The sequence below is a fragment of the Fusarium proliferatum genome (assembly GCF_900067095.1).
Source record: "Fusarium proliferatum ET1 genome assembly, contig: FPRO_scaffold004, whole genome shotgun sequence".
In the NCBI taxonomy this organism is placed as follows: Eukaryota; Fungi; Ascomycota; class Sordariomycetes; order Hypocreales; family Nectriaceae; genus Fusarium; species Fusarium proliferatum.
This window is the reverse complement of record NW_022194793.1, coordinates 3,119,600-3,135,783: the sequence shown is the minus strand read 5'-3', so window position 1 is coordinate 3,135,783 and position 16,184 is coordinate 3,119,600. Positions and strand designations below refer to the sequence as shown.

General features: G+C 51.3%; 4 protein-coding genes across 4 annotated transcripts; 2 read left to right on the top strand and 2 right to left on the bottom strand.

The window, feature by feature from the left end:
* Positions 1–57: 57 nt before the first annotated feature.
* Positions 58–3,263, bottom strand: FPRO_05180 (putative beta-glucosidase; the record flags this gene model as incomplete). Its single annotated transcript, XM_031230769.1, has 4 exons — positions 58–2,087; positions 2,139–2,527; positions 2,584–2,741; positions 3,159–3,263. 4 exons carry the CDS (start codon positions 3,261–3,263, stop codon positions 58–60), a joined length of 2,682 nt encoding a protein of 893 aa, XP_031080873.1.
* Positions 3,264–5,113: 1,850 nt separating this feature from the next.
* FPRO_05179 (putative c-14 sterol reductase ERG-3) lies at positions 5,114–6,685 on the bottom strand (the record flags this gene model as incomplete). The annotated part of the gene is made up of 3 exons (XM_031230768.1): positions 5,114–6,204; positions 6,257–6,561; positions 6,624–6,685. The coding sequence occupies 3 exons, from the start codon at positions 6,683–6,685 to the stop codon at positions 5,114–5,116; spliced, it is 1,458 nt and encodes a 485-aa protein (XP_031080872.1).
* A 1,094-nt stretch (positions 6,686–7,779) lies between these two features.
* Positions 7,780–9,057, top strand: FPRO_05178 (uncharacterized protein; the record flags this gene model as incomplete). The annotated part of the gene is made up of 3 exons (XM_031230767.1): positions 7,780–8,135; positions 8,203–8,740; positions 8,905–9,057. 3 exons carry the CDS (start codon positions 7,780–7,782, stop codon positions 9,055–9,057), a joined length of 1,047 nt encoding a protein of 348 aa, XP_031080871.1.
* Positions 9,058–13,499: 4,442 nt separating this feature from the next.
* On the top strand, positions 13,500–14,900 carry FPRO_05177 (uncharacterized protein; the record flags this gene model as incomplete). The annotated part of the gene is made up of 6 exons (XM_031230766.1): positions 13,500–13,707; positions 13,767–13,835; positions 13,894–13,974; positions 14,030–14,143; positions 14,195–14,646; positions 14,700–14,900. 6 exons carry the CDS (start codon positions 13,500–13,502, stop codon positions 14,898–14,900), a joined length of 1,125 nt encoding a protein of 374 aa, XP_031080870.1.
* Positions 14,901–16,184: the final 1,284 nt, after the last annotated feature.

Below are 16,184 nucleotides of genomic sequence, written 5' to 3'. Positions count from 1 at the left end.
CGGCTACTATGTCCTCCCAAGAAATTGCAGTCCAAAAAATACCCTTGTGTGACTTTCTTACTCCAACTTGGCGCTGAGAGGCAGCTTGCGAGAGCTGCTTCCAACCCAGACTGTCTTGGGGTGGTCAGTGATGACCCAGTTCTGGGAATTCACGTCCCAGTTGCTAAGATCGCGACGGGTCAATTGAGCGTTGAAGATGGCGCTTTGACCGGGGGCAATGTTCTCGATACGGTCGAAACCGCGGAGGACACGGACGGGTTCGTTCTCGCCACCGAGGCTGACATACAGCTGGGGAATCTCATCGGAGGTGGCGTTGCCTGTGTTGGTGATTGTGGCTGTGACGGTGTACAGGATGTCCCACAACTGAGGGTTACCACCTGGGGCACCAGAAGAGGGAAGACGAGGCTGAGCTGAGCCGTTGAGGGCGTTGGGAGGGAGGAATTCTTCGGCTGTCTTACCAAACTGGCCGCCGTCGTTGGATGCCTCGCTAGCTGATGAGGAAGTGTTCAGGAAGGGGTAGATGAACTTGTAGATGTATCGGACACCCTTGGGGAACACGTAGTCGTTGAGGTTCTTGCTGAAGTTGCCAAAGGTTGGGGCAGGGATGGTCTGGCCAGTAGCAGGAGAGTAGGCGTTTTCGACATTCTTCTGGATGTTGAGGTCAGAGTACTCAAAGGTGGTCCAAGACAGACCGTGACCAAACTCGTAGAGAGGCGCAGCTGTGTTGTTGGGAGAGCTCTTTCCATCAGTGCTGGGAGATCGTCGGTCGAAGTGACGGTAGTCAATGAAGACACCCTCGGAGAAGTCATCTTGAGGAGCGCCACGGCCGTTGTTCGCCTCATAAAGAACCTCGGTACCGTAACTCTCACGGGTGCGGCCCCAAGTGAAGGGAGATCGGCCAGGGCTTACCTTGCCGTAGAGGAGATCAGCGATGGCATTGCCAGACTCTTGGCCGGGAAGACCAGCCCAGACGATGGCGGTGATGTTGGGGTTCTTCTCGTAGTCGGCGAGCAGGACGGGGCCGACGGTGTGCAGAACTACAATGGTGTTGGGGCAGATGGACGAGACGTTCTTGATGAGCTCATCTCCCTGTTGCCAGAGGGTGAGGTTCTTGCGATCACCGAAGTTTCCGTCGACTTCAATGTAGCCCTCACCGGAGTCGGCGTTGGCGAAAACGATGGCGGTCACGTTGGGTTGGCTGACAAGAGCTTGTACTGAGGCCCATTCGTTGTTGGTCAAGATGCTCTCGTATCGAGTTCCGTCTTGGGCAGCTCGGTTCTGGAGACCTTGGTCGGGGGTGATCAAGTAAGGGAATTGAGAAGTTCCCGAGCCCCAAGCCATAGCCAGGGTACCATTATCGCAACCACGGTCGCCGCAACCATTGGGTCCAGCAGGGTTGGGGCCAGCGTCCTCACCAATGACAGCGAGGAACTTGGGGTTGTTAAGGGGAAGGGAGCCAGTGTTCTTGAGGACGACGCTTCCCTTGGCAGCAGCCTCGCGGATGTGGCTCTTGTGGTCGTGCTGGACGTTGACTCCGAAGTTGACTTGTTCGCGGTTCTCTTGTGCAAATGTATGGACGAAGCCGAAGGTGTCGCGGGTCCAGGAGGAGAAGTTGATGTCGGGGAGGTCCTCTACCGTCTTTCCAACCTTGAAGAAGGCCGACATGATTCGCAGAGCCATATCATCAACTCGCCAAGCGGGAACAGTTCCATTGATGACAGCGAGAGTCAGATTTCCACCCCAGAAGCTGTATCCGCTGTCGAACGCGGTGTCACCAGGCATACTCATATCGAGACCAGCGACGGCAGAAGCGGCACCGGTGTGCTGGGCCGCCCAATCGCTCATGACGAAGCCCTGGAAGCCCATCTCGTCCTTGAGGATACCGTTGAGGAGCTTGGAGTTCTGGCAACCGTACGAGTTGTTGATCTGATTATAAGAGCACATGACGGAACCGACGCCAGCGCGGACGGCATCAGCAAAGGGCCAGGCGTAGAGCTCGTGCATAGTCTTGTCGTCCAGGTTGGAGGAAAGAGACTCGGAGATGTTGTACTTGCGGGACTGGACCTCGCCACTCTGTCGGAAGTGCTCTACAAGGGGTCAGTTCTCTGTAAGTTTCCCGAACCGTCCAATTGGCTTACCTTGCTCGTTTGCGATGTAATGCTTAGCACAAGCAATGACACCTGCGTCTTGGATACCCTTGACTGCCTCGGCCATGGCATGGCCAGCCATATAAGGGTCAACAGTAAAGCCCTCCCAGTTTCGTCCACCAGCAGCAGTGCGACCAAGGGGTCCGGTAGCAGGACCAAGAGCAATATCGATACCCTTCTCCTTGAACTCAGTGCCCATCAAAAGACCTCTCTCATACCAGAGAGACTTGCTCCAAGAAGCACCAGCTGTGGTGCCAGCGGGAAAAGCGCTGTTGTAGTCGGACAGACGAATTCCAAGAGGGCCATCCTGAAGACAGAGACCTCGCATACCAAGACGCGGAATTGATCCCACGTTTCCTACACAGCGTTCGCCTTGCCATCTGAGAAGTCGTCAGCTGAGGGGACCAAGATGCACTGTTCGCAAGGAGCTACTTACCCAACGCCAGTGGTCAAGTTGACCTTTTCGAGGAGAGTGAACTGGGACACAAAGTTCTTTGCTTTGGCGTAAGCTTCCTCCCAGCCAATGGCATTAGGATCCATCCATGGTGAAGGATAGTGAGGAGGCGAGTATGCGAGTGTATCTCTCGTGACAACCTTTTGAGAGTCAGTTTTCTGATCAACAACCGCCACAGCAGCGGCCGTCACGCATAACGTCGTTAATATTGAAAGGCGCATTTTCTATAATTGCGCGTCTCGAATAGAAAAGTTTATTCGAACAAGGTTTGAGCGGTCAATTGCGCCCAGATTTGGTGGTCTAGAGGCAGAAGAAGACAGCCCACGCAAATGCACACTTGAGAAGCAACTTTATGTCGAGAAACTCAATGAGAGACTGCCTCGGGGTTTTTGTGTAGGCTAAGGGCGCTGACAATTGCGGAGGGAAGATCGTTAAAAAGGAAACAATGTTGCAAGGGAGGAAATGATCGAGATTTGGTGTGTAGCGTCCGAGGAAACAAGGGTGATATGGTAACAAGGCTGAGATTAAGGTAGATGAGGAAATGGTAAAAGACTGACCTTTACGCCAGCCAAAGTGTCCGGAACTGCAGAAGCAAGAGCAACTGCGCTGTCAGTGCCAGCAGCACCTACAGAAAGGGCTGCGGCGACCCAATTCAGCTTCATATTGATCGAGTCTTCCTATATTATATTATATCATCTATAAATTTGGTGAGCCTTGGTTACTTGGGAGAGGGATCAATATCGTCGATTTAACATTGAGGGAGAGGGTAGACTGACAGGCTAGTCCAATATATTGGAATGAAGGGGACCAAAGTTGAAGGGAGCAAGCCACAACCAAGAACTTTATCGACGAGTGTGAGGAGGGGAGAGAAGCCTTAGAAAAGAGGTGGTATTTAAGATTTATATATTCGCAAGATTAAACATTGTCACCACGTGCAGGTACAGCGAAGAACACGCACGACAGCTGCAGTGCTTGTAGGTAACTTGAGGTAAGGTAAGGATGGTCTAAGTTCAGTACACACATGGGCACATCTAAACCCCTGTCCTGTCCTAAATGCTACTCCACTAACTAACTAACAAGCACTCACCCACTGCACATCCCTTCCCTCACGGACGGGGGCCGCCTCTCCCGAAGCTTAGCAGAGATTAAAAATGCACTACGAAGAACGAGGTTCATCGTCATCAAATGCTGTGTCAATGTACCCCACAGCGTAATGCGTCGACCTTGAGACTGCAGCTGGGGAGGGTCGATCACGGCTGGTATTGGACAATGGCCTTGTTCTTGGGTCGTGGGGTAAAAAGGGCCGATGTTGGAGGCAGCTTTAGACCCAAAGGAAGCAGTTCAAGAACTCGTCTGACCATGGATGGACTTAGATGCGTGTTGTGTGAAGGGGAGAGAGAGGGCATGTAGTATTTGGACTGGAGTCTCTTGACGTCACATCGTCTCTACTGCCTCGGACCAGACCCGAATTGCATTGCATTGTTGTATTGTTCCTCTGTTTACCCATAGACAAGGGAACTGGGCAGATGGTGCTGTAAGTTTGTGGCCTCTTGGATCATGAGAGTGTTGATCTCATCTGATAAATTCCCAACACCAACTGGACCTAACGTTGCACTACAGAATACACCTCGTCAGCTCAGAACCGTGATCGACATAGCTAAATTTACCAAGGTCACGCTCGCTGCCAGATCCTGCAATTTAATAAAATTCAGTAAAATTCAGTAAAACCCAGAATAACAAAAAGTCTAAACAGCCCCAATTACCCTCGCCCAACGCATGAGTCCTTGCACGAAATTACAGAGTTTCCTTTTTCTCGGTGAAATCCTTCTTCCCTTGGTCAATTGCCGAAACAACACCAGATTTTTCTACATGTTTCCCCGTCATCATCACTAAATTCCCCACGATGCCCTTGCTCCCCCGCCCCCCCTTGGAACCTTTTTGCATTCTTCCCCGCATCCCAGAGAAAACTAACCCCGACCCCAGCGATCGTCTGCGTCCGAAGAACCACCGCGGAGTGTCGGGCCTAGAGCCCGTCTCCATTATGATTCCAAGTCGTGATCATCTCTGTATTCTTGGCGAAATAGCAAGAGTCTTATTGTTCTGTAGCTGTTCAGGAGGAAATGGGTGGCCCGGCTGGACTCGTGAATTGGCGCTGTTCCTTGGATATCGGGGATCAGGAAGATGTGATATGCTACGTTGTAAGTCAAAGGCACAGCATCACAAGCTGGGGTGGTATGCAGATGCACGTTGTTTAAACGGTCAAATCATTATTAAGTAGCTTTCTGTGGTAGCTTACTGCCTTTCTAGGCAAGTCTGTCGGCTCCCTCTATGCGAATTTATCCTTTCAAGGATCATCATGATACCCCCTAGCCCAATACATGAATCAATGCCATCATCGACTCCATAGAATACACTTTTTCCCTCTCCGGGCCGCCATACCGCCAACGTCTCTAAGCGTCGTGGTACTCGGTCTAATTTATCTGAACTTAAGCTAAAAGACCCCATTCATAAATCAGTAGATACCAGGGATGATTCGGTATCGAACAATCTTGCGGTACTCCTCCCAGTCCTTGCCGTACTTGCGGTGACACTTGTCGTCGTCACGTCTCTCGCGGTGAACGAGGAGAATAGCAAAGTACAGGATGTAGAAGTAGGTGATGAGCATGCCCCATCCCTTAGCTTCGCCCTGAATGACCTCTCGACCGTCTCGCATAACCCACGCGCCCTCGGCATGAGTTCCGGCGCTGAGAATCTGATACCCGGCAAGACCGGTAGGGAGACAATAGGGCCACGACTGGATCCAATCGCCCAGGTAGTTGATGTGCCGGGCGATTCCCCACCAGCCTGTCGTGAGAAGCTTGCTGCCCTTCTGGGTCTGGATGTACTTGAGGTGAGAGATTCTGGGATCGTCGGGGTTGGTTCGGAAGCGGTTCTTCTCGTTGTTGGCTGAGCGGAAGATGTAGAAGCCAAGGCCGATAAGACCCAGCATACCGGCTAGTCCGAGAGGACCGAGGGAGACAGGGTGAACGGAGAGATATCGGGTCTGCAGTGAGTAGACATATGGCACCCAAACAATATCGCCAAAGGCCAGCATCATACCGAAGCCGTCGGTGGTGATGTCCATGGTGGTCAAAATCGCGGGCTCATTCCACCAAGAGTCGAAGACATACAGGGCCTGAACCGCGGTGATGAGGATAGAGCTATCGGTCACGAAGCCATAGTTGCGATACTGCTGGGCGCACCAAGAGCAGTTCATGATAATCCAGCCCATCATTCCAGGTCGAAGCTCAAGGAACTCCTTGATGTCAACCTCACCGATGAGAGGGATCGAAATACGGGGGTTGAGCTCACGACCGATGAACCAATCGTACAACATGTTTCCAGAGTGGCCTCCAGCAGCAAGTTCGCGGCTCTCCTTATTTCCGGGCTTGACGCTAAAGCTTCGAACGTAGACAAAGGTGGACACGAGATAGGAGTAGATGATGTTGGCGGAAAGGATCTGAATGAAGTTCTCCGACATGAAGGTCCAGACCGGGAACTCGGCACCCTGAGCAGCGGTTCCAGCGGCAAGGACGGCCAGGGTGAAGGTGCTAGAGTACAGAGCTGCGAAACATGTTAGAAACGTCTTCCTCTCATCATTTCAAGTTTCACGAACTGTTAAATCGGTACTTGAGTTTTCCTCCAGAGCGCAACTCGGTGCCCTCAACTTCAACCGCGGGAAGGACACGGTAGAGGATCAAGGAGAGGACGTTGTATCCGATCACAGCGGCGGTTCCCTTCCAGCTGACCAGACCAGCGACGCCATTGCTAGGCCATCCGACTTCGTGTTTCAAGGCATCGAGCGATAGGGTCTTGGGGTGAAGAAGAGACGGCGCGGGGCATCCTGAGATGTCGTTGCAGACGAAGTTGAAGACGTATACGAGGATGGGGAGGAAGAACGAGATGACAAAGGCGCCGGGACTGAGAATTTGTTAGAACTATGATCTGAAGAGGTGAGGGTAAGGAGATGACTTGAAACTTACGGGCCAAAGAACTCGTAGCCGTGTTGCTCCTCTGAAGCCGGCTGTTTATCTTTGACAGCCATGTTTGAGGTTTTGACGAACTCAGATCAGGGGCTTAAGCCTTTTTAAAGCACGGAAACCTGAGAAGATCTACTCAAATAACGAGGCCTCTTGATCTCATGGAACAAGATCAACTCTTTGCAAAAGTCAAGGCGAGTCTCTGGGAGTCGTGACGAAATTACACAGAATTAGCTTAATCTAATCAACGCGTAGTTAGTGTAAGGTAGGTAGGTATTCTTTTTCGGGCCCCGCTGCTCCCCCTGTCGTATTCGCGTATTCGGGAATGGGCACTTGTCTCAGGTCAATTGACGAATTATAGCTGGGATCCTCTGTATGTAGTTTCACTAACACAACGGAAGTCGGCAATAGATTTGTTCGGCAATAAATATCTGACTGTAGTACTCCGTACTCCGTAATGAAATAAAGTTCTTACATCTCTTACTTGAGGTTGGTATACGTAACTCGTCATCTCTTCGATCTGTCCAGAGTCCAGACTGTCTTATTGAGTCCAAAGGAGCCGGCACATCTTCAAGCTCCAAGGCAGAAAAGTCCAAGATGCTGCCGGACAAATACTTGTCCCGATATTGGAGAATGTCCTCTCACAAAGGGGCCAATCACTAGCCACATCTACCGCCACAGATCTCAAGCCCCAAGTGTCTTAATTCTCCGGTCAAGGGGTGTAGAGCAAGGCATGGAAGGCAAGGGCCAGTTTTACTATTTGTGGAAAAGACAGTTTGAGGTTTTGGGGATTGCAACAGGAGCCAGGCCCCCAGGGACCACAACGCGTAATCAGGGATAATCACTACATCATCTCCATCGCCATCGCCATATCGCCAAAACCCCTCGCGACTCGGCCCTGAAACTGTATTGTTTGTGTCTTCTCTGTGAAGTTGATCGTTCCGCTTACTCACCTCCACTGTCCCTTCATTATCAGCCCCTTTTGTGGTGACCATTGTTTTTGATGCTAGGCCCTATCGCAATCATATAGCTCCGATCAACCAGACAGTAGATCTGTCCCGACGTCCACTCCATTCTAATCAATTCGCCTCGGCTTCAATACTCCATCGATCCAATATCCTCATACGACTTCGAATCGATACCTATCGAGTCTGTCGTCATGCGCTTCCAAGCATTACCCCTCGCTTTATCGTTACTAGGTTCCGCGAGCGCTCAAGTCGCAGAGCAGCCAACAACCACGATCCAAGTCCCACAATGTACAGCGACTTCACATACCGGCATGGGCGGCTTCTTCGATCTACGGCCAGACATGGCTGTCGTGCCCGATGAGAATACAAAGAAGTACGCCGTGACAAAGGACTACTTCTCGAAGGGCTACGATTACGGCAAGAACTTCACATTAAACATCTGCGGTCCTGTCGTGGAGTCAGTCACAAACGTCGTTGGTGTTGAGCCGCCTTTGTGGCAGAACGTGAGCGCTTATTACATGGTGGGAGGCGAGGTCTTCTCGATAGGGTTGGTTTGAACATGCACAACTTGGTGCATTGCGCCAGAAGGAATGCGCCGGCTAACACAGAGGCAGTTTCGAGTCAATGGACTTACAGAGCCGTGGTCGCAAGTTGGTACTTCAATACACGGGGGGTTCACCTTGCGGTGCCGACGTCAACAAGACGGAGCCGATCTACGAACGATCCGCCCAGCGCGACTCGTACCTCGAGGATGAGAACGACGCGACGGCTTACACACCCGTTCCGGAACCTGAGGAGCCTGCTGAGGAGGAACCCAAGCCAAAGGACAAGCGAAGACGCAAGTCGACGACCATTTCGTTCCATTGCGACAGAGACCCAACCACGACCTCTGCCAGTGTCTCCTTTGTTGGCACAGACCCAGACGAGTGCGCCTATTTCTTTGAGGTCCGCTCCTCGCACGCATGCGCCCACGCAGAGCCGCACAAGCCCGGTAGCGTCGGTCCCGGCAGCATCTTCGGACTCATCGTCGTGATCGCGGTGCTCGTGTACTTCCTCGGCGGCATCTTCTACAACCGAACGGTGACCCATGCGCGCGGCTGGCGACAACTCCCCAACTACAGCTTATGGGCGGGAATCTGGAGCTTCATCTGCGTGCGTCGTCCCCTCCCCGGCTCCAAGCCCGAGCGATACTCTCCCTGAGTTCATTTCTTGTTTCTCTCTTTTGTTTTCGCTTTTTGCTCCCGTTTTGTCATTTGGTTTTATATATAAAAGAAATTGGGGGCTGACAGGTGGGGTTTTCTCTTTTGGTTTTATAGGAACTTTGTTTTTGCTGCTTCACGGCTTGTCTGAGACGACTTACCGTTCGACGTGGCTACCAACAAGTACACTCGAGTCCGAGTCGGAGAGAGCAGGATAGAGATGCCGAGAATCGGCTGATTGACCAACTAGATGAGGAGTGGGAGGATTGAGTGTAGAGTAGGAGGATCATAGATGCGTGGTGTTTCTTTGTCACTGGGTGTTGTTGTCTTGGGGCCTGGATTGGGCTCGCATATTTAGAACGGACATCTTCGGAGTTTTAGGGGCACGATAATAGTCACCGGTTGTACTGGGCTTGAAATTGTTCGGTACTTCAAAAACATGTCAAAGTTGATCAAATTCCTCTTCCAGGCCTGCGTCTCTCTTATGTGGTGTAGGTATGTATGAATGTGATGTGGCTTGAGGAGTGCCATCAGTCTTCATTGTGAAAGTGTCTTGTCATGGCTGTTGAGCTACCCTGCACCATTACACAAAACTCGCGGCCGAGTCTTATCAGTGCCTCAAGCCATCCACGGTGTCGGGTACCTTGGAAAAGACAGGTTCCCAATTGGGAGCATGTACTCCGTGCTCCTTCAAAGTATGGACTGTCAATGCGAGGTCTTGCAGTAGGCTAATGGTGTTCGCACGTTTGCTTCTGGAGCTGCGAACTAAAACTAAGCAGCCACACGCTGTAAAGCACCTATCATATCCCACCAAAGCAGCTCAGCTCAGCTTAAACTTAGGACACAGGCTTAAGCTAAAGACTTTTCTTTAAAGACGGTGTGAGCGGTACGGCCCATGCCTAGACGTTCCTAACCAAGGACACTCTATTCTCTTCACGTTTCCGGAGCCAAAGTTACGAGAAAACGCCACGCAGGAAATAGGGAGGCAGATCAAAGCCACATTCATGTAGCTGATGCCATTTTCGGGCAACGCGTGGGTTTGGACAAGCATGGCAGTCGCCCAATTGTCGTTGACGAGATAACTACATAAAAGAGATTTGAGGGGGGAACAAGATGGTTCGTGGGTTGGTTAGTCCAGGGGCCCACGTGTTGAGAGGACGTTTGTAGTGACTGCAGAGGAGAGACAGAATGAAGCCATCGCCAACGCCAATTCGTGGTTCATCAACACCACTACGACGTGGTTCGAATGAGCAAGATACCTACCAACCTACCTACAGCTGCAACAGCAACAGCAACAGCAACAAATGGCCCCCGCTGAAAACGAGGCTGGCTAATGCAATGAAACATTGATCGGATCTCAGATCAACACGAGGAGATCTTCACAAGCCCACCAAACGGGGAAACGAACCGGAAGCGCCGTTCGTTTCAATGGCCACGACATGGCATGGCATGACGCTCGCTCGCTTCATGCATAATACATATCGAATATGACCTGTTCTCGGGGATAAAAAAGTAAAATCTCAAATCTCATATTGTCCATCTACCCGGCCCCCGGGTGTCGGTTCGATCCTCATATGCACGCAAGATAAAACCGGGCTGAGAATGCAAGACAATCCAAGCCCAGCTAGAGAGACAAGAGCCACACTCCGAGAGAAGACTACCCCTGCAAGCCTTGTTTCCTCCCAACGGCTCTGGCACTTTTCTCACAACGGTCGTTGTCTCGGCCCCTGGAACCGAATGCCTGGGGGGTAAAATGCGTACAAATCTGTTTTGATGGGATGCACAACAGGTATTACATGCGATGCATCGCGGAATAATACACACGTTCTTGATCAAGTGATGAAATGAGCAGTACCTCCCAGCTAAAGTCTAAGATACAGGGCTCATGTAATTGACGAATTGTCTGTCTGCGGAAAGGATACCACCTCCGCAAAAAGAAACGTGAGTGACAGCAGTTGCCGAGAACACTCCTTGCATAAGGACCCTCCTTCGCATAGTTTTCCCGAGAGAAGAAGAACAAGAGAAGAAGACGCCAGAAGCCAGAAGTTGCAAGAAAAACAAAGCTTTACTCCTTTCAGCCGAACCGGCGTCAATGTGCGATGGCCTTCCCGTGACGTTCTCACCAATGCATATCTATCGTGCCGTGTGTGGAGACGTGGAGGCCCTCGACTGCGTCATGTAAGGTATGTATGTATATATGTATGTATATGTGTATGTGTGTATGCAGCTGGTTCGTGCAGCCTGGCGGCCTCGAGATAGCCGATGAGGCAAACTTAGCGGACCTTCGAACTCGGTCTTGGGATACGAATGGGCTTCGGTCGGGAGTATATTATATTGTTATGGCGAGAGAGTTCGTCATTGCCGTGGTGTTTATCTCCTGAAAATGGAACTTGATCTTCTGCAAACAAGAATCTGTAACCCGTCAGCCCGTGAGCTCCTCCAATCTCGTCTCAGTCGAGTCTTCCCGAAGCCGACATTACCAGTTTGATGATCATCTCTGGCCTGATCGTCGTATTTCCCAAAACCGATATCTGCATCTGGTCTGATCGCTGCAGTTCCCGGAGATAAAACTCAAGCAAGTATGAAGTTGCATCTCATCACATGGCTTGAGCCACACACACACACACACACACATACCAATGACTACCAACACACCCTCCCTCCTCCCCCCCACGACCGTTTTCTGTCTCACTTCGCTTTTGACACCCTCTACTACACCGCCCATCCTTGACGCCTCCCACGCGGGTTTCCACGCGGCTACATGACAAATGCCGTGAAATCACACAAGTCTGGATAGCTGGTATGCAGTTACGTCCTGACGAGGAAAAGCGGCCTTTGTAGTTTCGAAAGAAGAAACGTTTTTTCCTCTCCTATCTCAAACGACGAGATTTTTGAGGCGAAGAAGAAGAAATGAGAGGGAGGAGGAGGAGAAGACGGCTGACGGGAGCGGAAAACGGGTTTCGAAGTGGGCGGTTCGTTCGTTCGTTCGTTTGCTTGAGCAAAAACTGACGGGAAAACAGGGGGTGTCCTCAACAAAGAAGTTAGCAGATGCATACTATGATGTGAGGAGATAGTGGTGAAGACGTCAATAAGTGAGTACTTGCAAAGCGGAATATGATTCCCGGTGGTCTGGATGCTCAAGTGTTATGCTGGGTACCGAAAGTCGCAGAGTGAATGACTTGTTTGATTTTCTCTGGCGAAATCGACCGGACAGGATGCCTGCAGGTACGCGTGCGGATAGTACAAAGCAGGATAAAGAGCTAATAAGGCCGTTGATGGTGGAATCATGCTTCTCTTGCGAAGTGTCTGCATTGGTGTTCCCATAGAACGATGTAGCTACTGCGTCTGCTTTGAGAGCCATCCAAATTCGGGTTGGGTGGAGACGTTTGGTGTTTTCTGGTTCCTGGATTGCGGCGTGAGCACTAACCTATTTCATAAACCGCCAAAAGCGTCACATCGAGCAATGTCACTACAGATCTAGGTACGGAGGTTTCTTTGTCTTGGTGATGATTGCCTTTGGTGTTTTTGGCTCTGTACTACTTTGTTACTGTACTACCACGGAGTTGAGCTGGTGGTATCCTGACATCCTGACCTACACAGAGCTTTCTCCCACGACGTCTTGACATAATCACCGCCATTCCGGATAGCTGGCAAGTGTCACTACCTCCGTCTTCTGCAGTACTTGTAATTCATCCTTTGTGCTGGTGACAAGTAGATTTATGCAGTGATAGATTACATCCATGGTGTCAAGAGGCATCTCGCCGTACCATACTGTGATCTGGCTCTGCTCACAGCCTGGCAGTTGTACCTTGAACGAATATCCCACCATCTCCATCTAGGCTACGGCCATCCGAGATCTCCGAGATGCATAGCCTTTATCAAGATTTACACGATGTCCATGCAGCATGTCACGCAACAGATCACATCTCACATCACATCCAATACGCTTAAACCGCCACATCTCTTCTCTCCCCTCTCCCAATCTCCCCTCCCCTCGACATCACGACAACTACAAACACTGCAAAGTCCCGCTCCCACAAGCGGGTCGACCTACCCGGGCTACCTACCCCTGTCCCCGCCTGCAGACGTCACTAGCTCCAAGATCCCACTAGGGCCCAGATCTCAGCTGCAGCTCAACCCACCCCTGCCAGCGATGTATGTATGTATGTAGGTATGCACAGGACCGCTGGGCCTACAAGGGAGACTATCCAAGTTGGAGGGGGTAGTGAAGCTCTCCGTGTGGAGGCAAGTTCGCAGGTTTAGGTGCACGTACTCTTCCCTTTTGGGTCTTCTACATCCTCAGTGTCATTAGGTCAGGGGAGAGCTTTGTGATACTGTTCTTCCATGGGGGCTATTGAGCTTGTGCACTGCTCTGATTGTCTATATCAGAAGCTCATTTCCCTCCTTTGACCTTTGAATATCCATCAAGTCTGTTCCTACAACGATAGCTCATTGTCCACTGCTCCCTTTCTAGCTTCTTCTATTGTCCCTTGACCTCGTGCACTGCTGCATCTACCTCTTCTGCTATTGTCCCTCCATTGTCGTCCATCCTCTCACTCACTCATTGGCCCTGTCGTCATAATTCGCACCTGTCTGGGGCCACTAACAACGCAGAGTGGCTCCTGACCCCACTGAGAGCTATTGCTTGTGACGAGTAGCAACAATACATTACGTCTGAATTCCTATTGAGCACTTCCAGAGCAATAGGAACAATGGAAATGGTCAAATTCGAGGATGAGAGCTCTCTGGCTCGTCTATATAACGCCGAAACTTGGCCTGGCTTCTACTCTTCTTTCTTTCCTCCTCATCACTTCACATCTCAGTCTCTGCCTCTGCGCCAACAACCGTTTTTCTCTTCCGAGCCTTGTCTCTGCGCTTCGAGCTTCACCTCGAGTCAAACCAGTAGCCTAGGCTACTCAGGTATGCTTCCTCCTCTCACACTATCTTGCCTTGGCTCTGTATGTGCTGACTTGGACAAGATAACTTCACACACAACTTCCTCCCGAGTCCACCGCCATCAAGTCTCTCAAGCGATTATAGCTGCCCAGGTATGGTTTCTCTTTCCCATGCTACAAGTCTTTGCAGTCCTGGTCTAACGTGAACAAGACTGCTTTTTACACCACCCACCCCCGAATCTGCCTCTGCCCATCCTCCCCTCCCCCAACATCTACCGCAGTCTTTACCAAGGTATGTTTGGTCTCCCATATCACTCCAGACTTGGCCCTTTGCTGACTTGCCAAAGACCAGCTCGCTCCCATCAAGACGGAGCCTTTACCCTTTTTTACACACAACTACCTCTCGCGTCTCCCACCCCCAAGCCTCCCTTCAAACAACAGCTGCGCCTGCTGCGCCTCCGGTATGTTTTACTATCTTCTACCTTAACGTGCTCAAGACTAACACTGTACAGACTCTTCCGCCAGCACACAGTTGCCATCTCCTCCCCTCTCCTCCGCCTCCGACCACCACCAAGAGGCAATGTCTTGCTCTCCCGTCTCCGCCCACGGAAAGTCTCCTGCTGCAGTGGGTGCGGTCCGAGAGTCTCCTGCTGCCGTATTGGGAGGCTCGGTGGGCGGCCCCAGCAGAGTCTTGCCGGCTCAGACTCGGGCCCAGAAGATCCGCGCGGTGCTCGATGAGTACGAGATCACCTCCCCCGCCCTCATCCAGAGACTCATGTCGCTGCCTGTCGGCCGAGAGGAGAAGCGAAGCTTCGTGCGGCTCCTCCGCCTCCATGGCGTCTCGTACGCCGACATCAAGAACCTCGGGGAGCTCAGCACCTCCCTCAGCACCCTCCGCGGCTGGGACCGCATGAAGAAGCCCCCCTCCGATCGCCCTCGCATCCCGCGCTGGAAAGTTAAAGACGTAAGTTGCCTACCTCTCTCTTGCCAACACTTTGAACTAACACGGCTAAACAGGTTGAGGTTATGAAACGCGCCGTGGACGCGGTGGTCGGGACGATGGAATTGGGGTCCCCCGGCTTCTGGCGTTGTGTGGAGGAGGTGATGGCCAGGACCGGGGCCTCCCATCGCTTTTCTGCCCAGGCCATCGCGGCCAAGTACGACAACAGAAGTCGGGGCGACATCGCTCGCCAGAAGGCCAACACCATGGCCCAGTAAATAGTTTTTTTTAGTTTCCTGGCGGCGGTTTAATGAAGAATAATGGTCCTACAAGGATGTAAGACCAGTTACCGACAACAAATGTCTTTAGTGATTTGCAATGCCTTATCTGATGTCTCGATGCGACTTGTTAGTACACAATGCCTTGGACTGTAATTCAACATCCTGGAGGGCTGAACTGCAAACCATTGATGAGTTTTGTTTACAGGTCTTACCCAAACTGCAGTCAGATGGTAAGTAGAACGATATTAGGTGCAAGCCTGACCCGGATGAAGCCTGCATAGAAGTATGGTGGTCACGAGAAACACGGGATAACAAAAAGCGGGTGGTGAGTCAAACACCGATGGAGTACTGTATACTGCGGATGAATTTGTGCCGCTCATTGCTTGGGTAGAGGCAGGATATACGGAGAGAGCGATCGACATGTATATAAAGGCATGTATGGGTGTTGGAAGCTATCGCGAGAGTGAAATGATTTGAACTTGATTGTTCTAGATTGCGAGTGAAGATGGGTTTGAAAATCCAAGTGAAGTGTTTCGATAGTTTGTGTTTGTTACTCTTTGTCCATAAAGTCCAAATAATATCTTCACCATCCCCGCTCTGCTCAGCCTCGTCCTCTTGTTCTTCGTAATCGTCCTCATCCCTCACAACCTGTCGCTGTCCCCGTTTTACCCAGCTTCCCCTCTTGTTCTTCGTAATCGTCCTCATCCCGACAACCTGTCAACACCTCGACCTTCTCCAACCAAGTTCTCTCTGCTGATTCAAGCTCTCAGCCACGAGTCCCAACTGGCAAGCTTGGACTTGATCAGGTAGTCTTGCTCTTCAAACCTCAGGCTCACTTCTGCAAAGGAAGCCATTTGGTCCTGAGATTCAGATGAATCCAGCATCGTTGACGGCGCCGTCCTGAGCACCATTCAAACTCCCATGCTCGGTGAGGTGGTCTCAGCATGTAGCTTATGATCACCACACAGAGCCTAGTCGTTTCGATGATGCCCAGGATAGCGCCCTCAACGATGCTGGATTCATCTGAATCTCATGACCAAGTGAGACTCCTTCAGACGAAGCCTCATCATCCCCCTGCGTTCAGGTATTAGTCAACTGATTCAATGAGGAACAGAAAATACTTACATCACTGCCAGTTCAGGAGGCACCAAATAGGTCCTCTTGGAGGTCCAAGCTGTACTTGAGCGCGATTGCAGCATGCTTGAAGGGCTTGGGCATGTCAGCATCCTTGATCGCAGCGTACTCCCGCTGCTTCTTGACGCGAAGGCGGCTGGCTAGGTC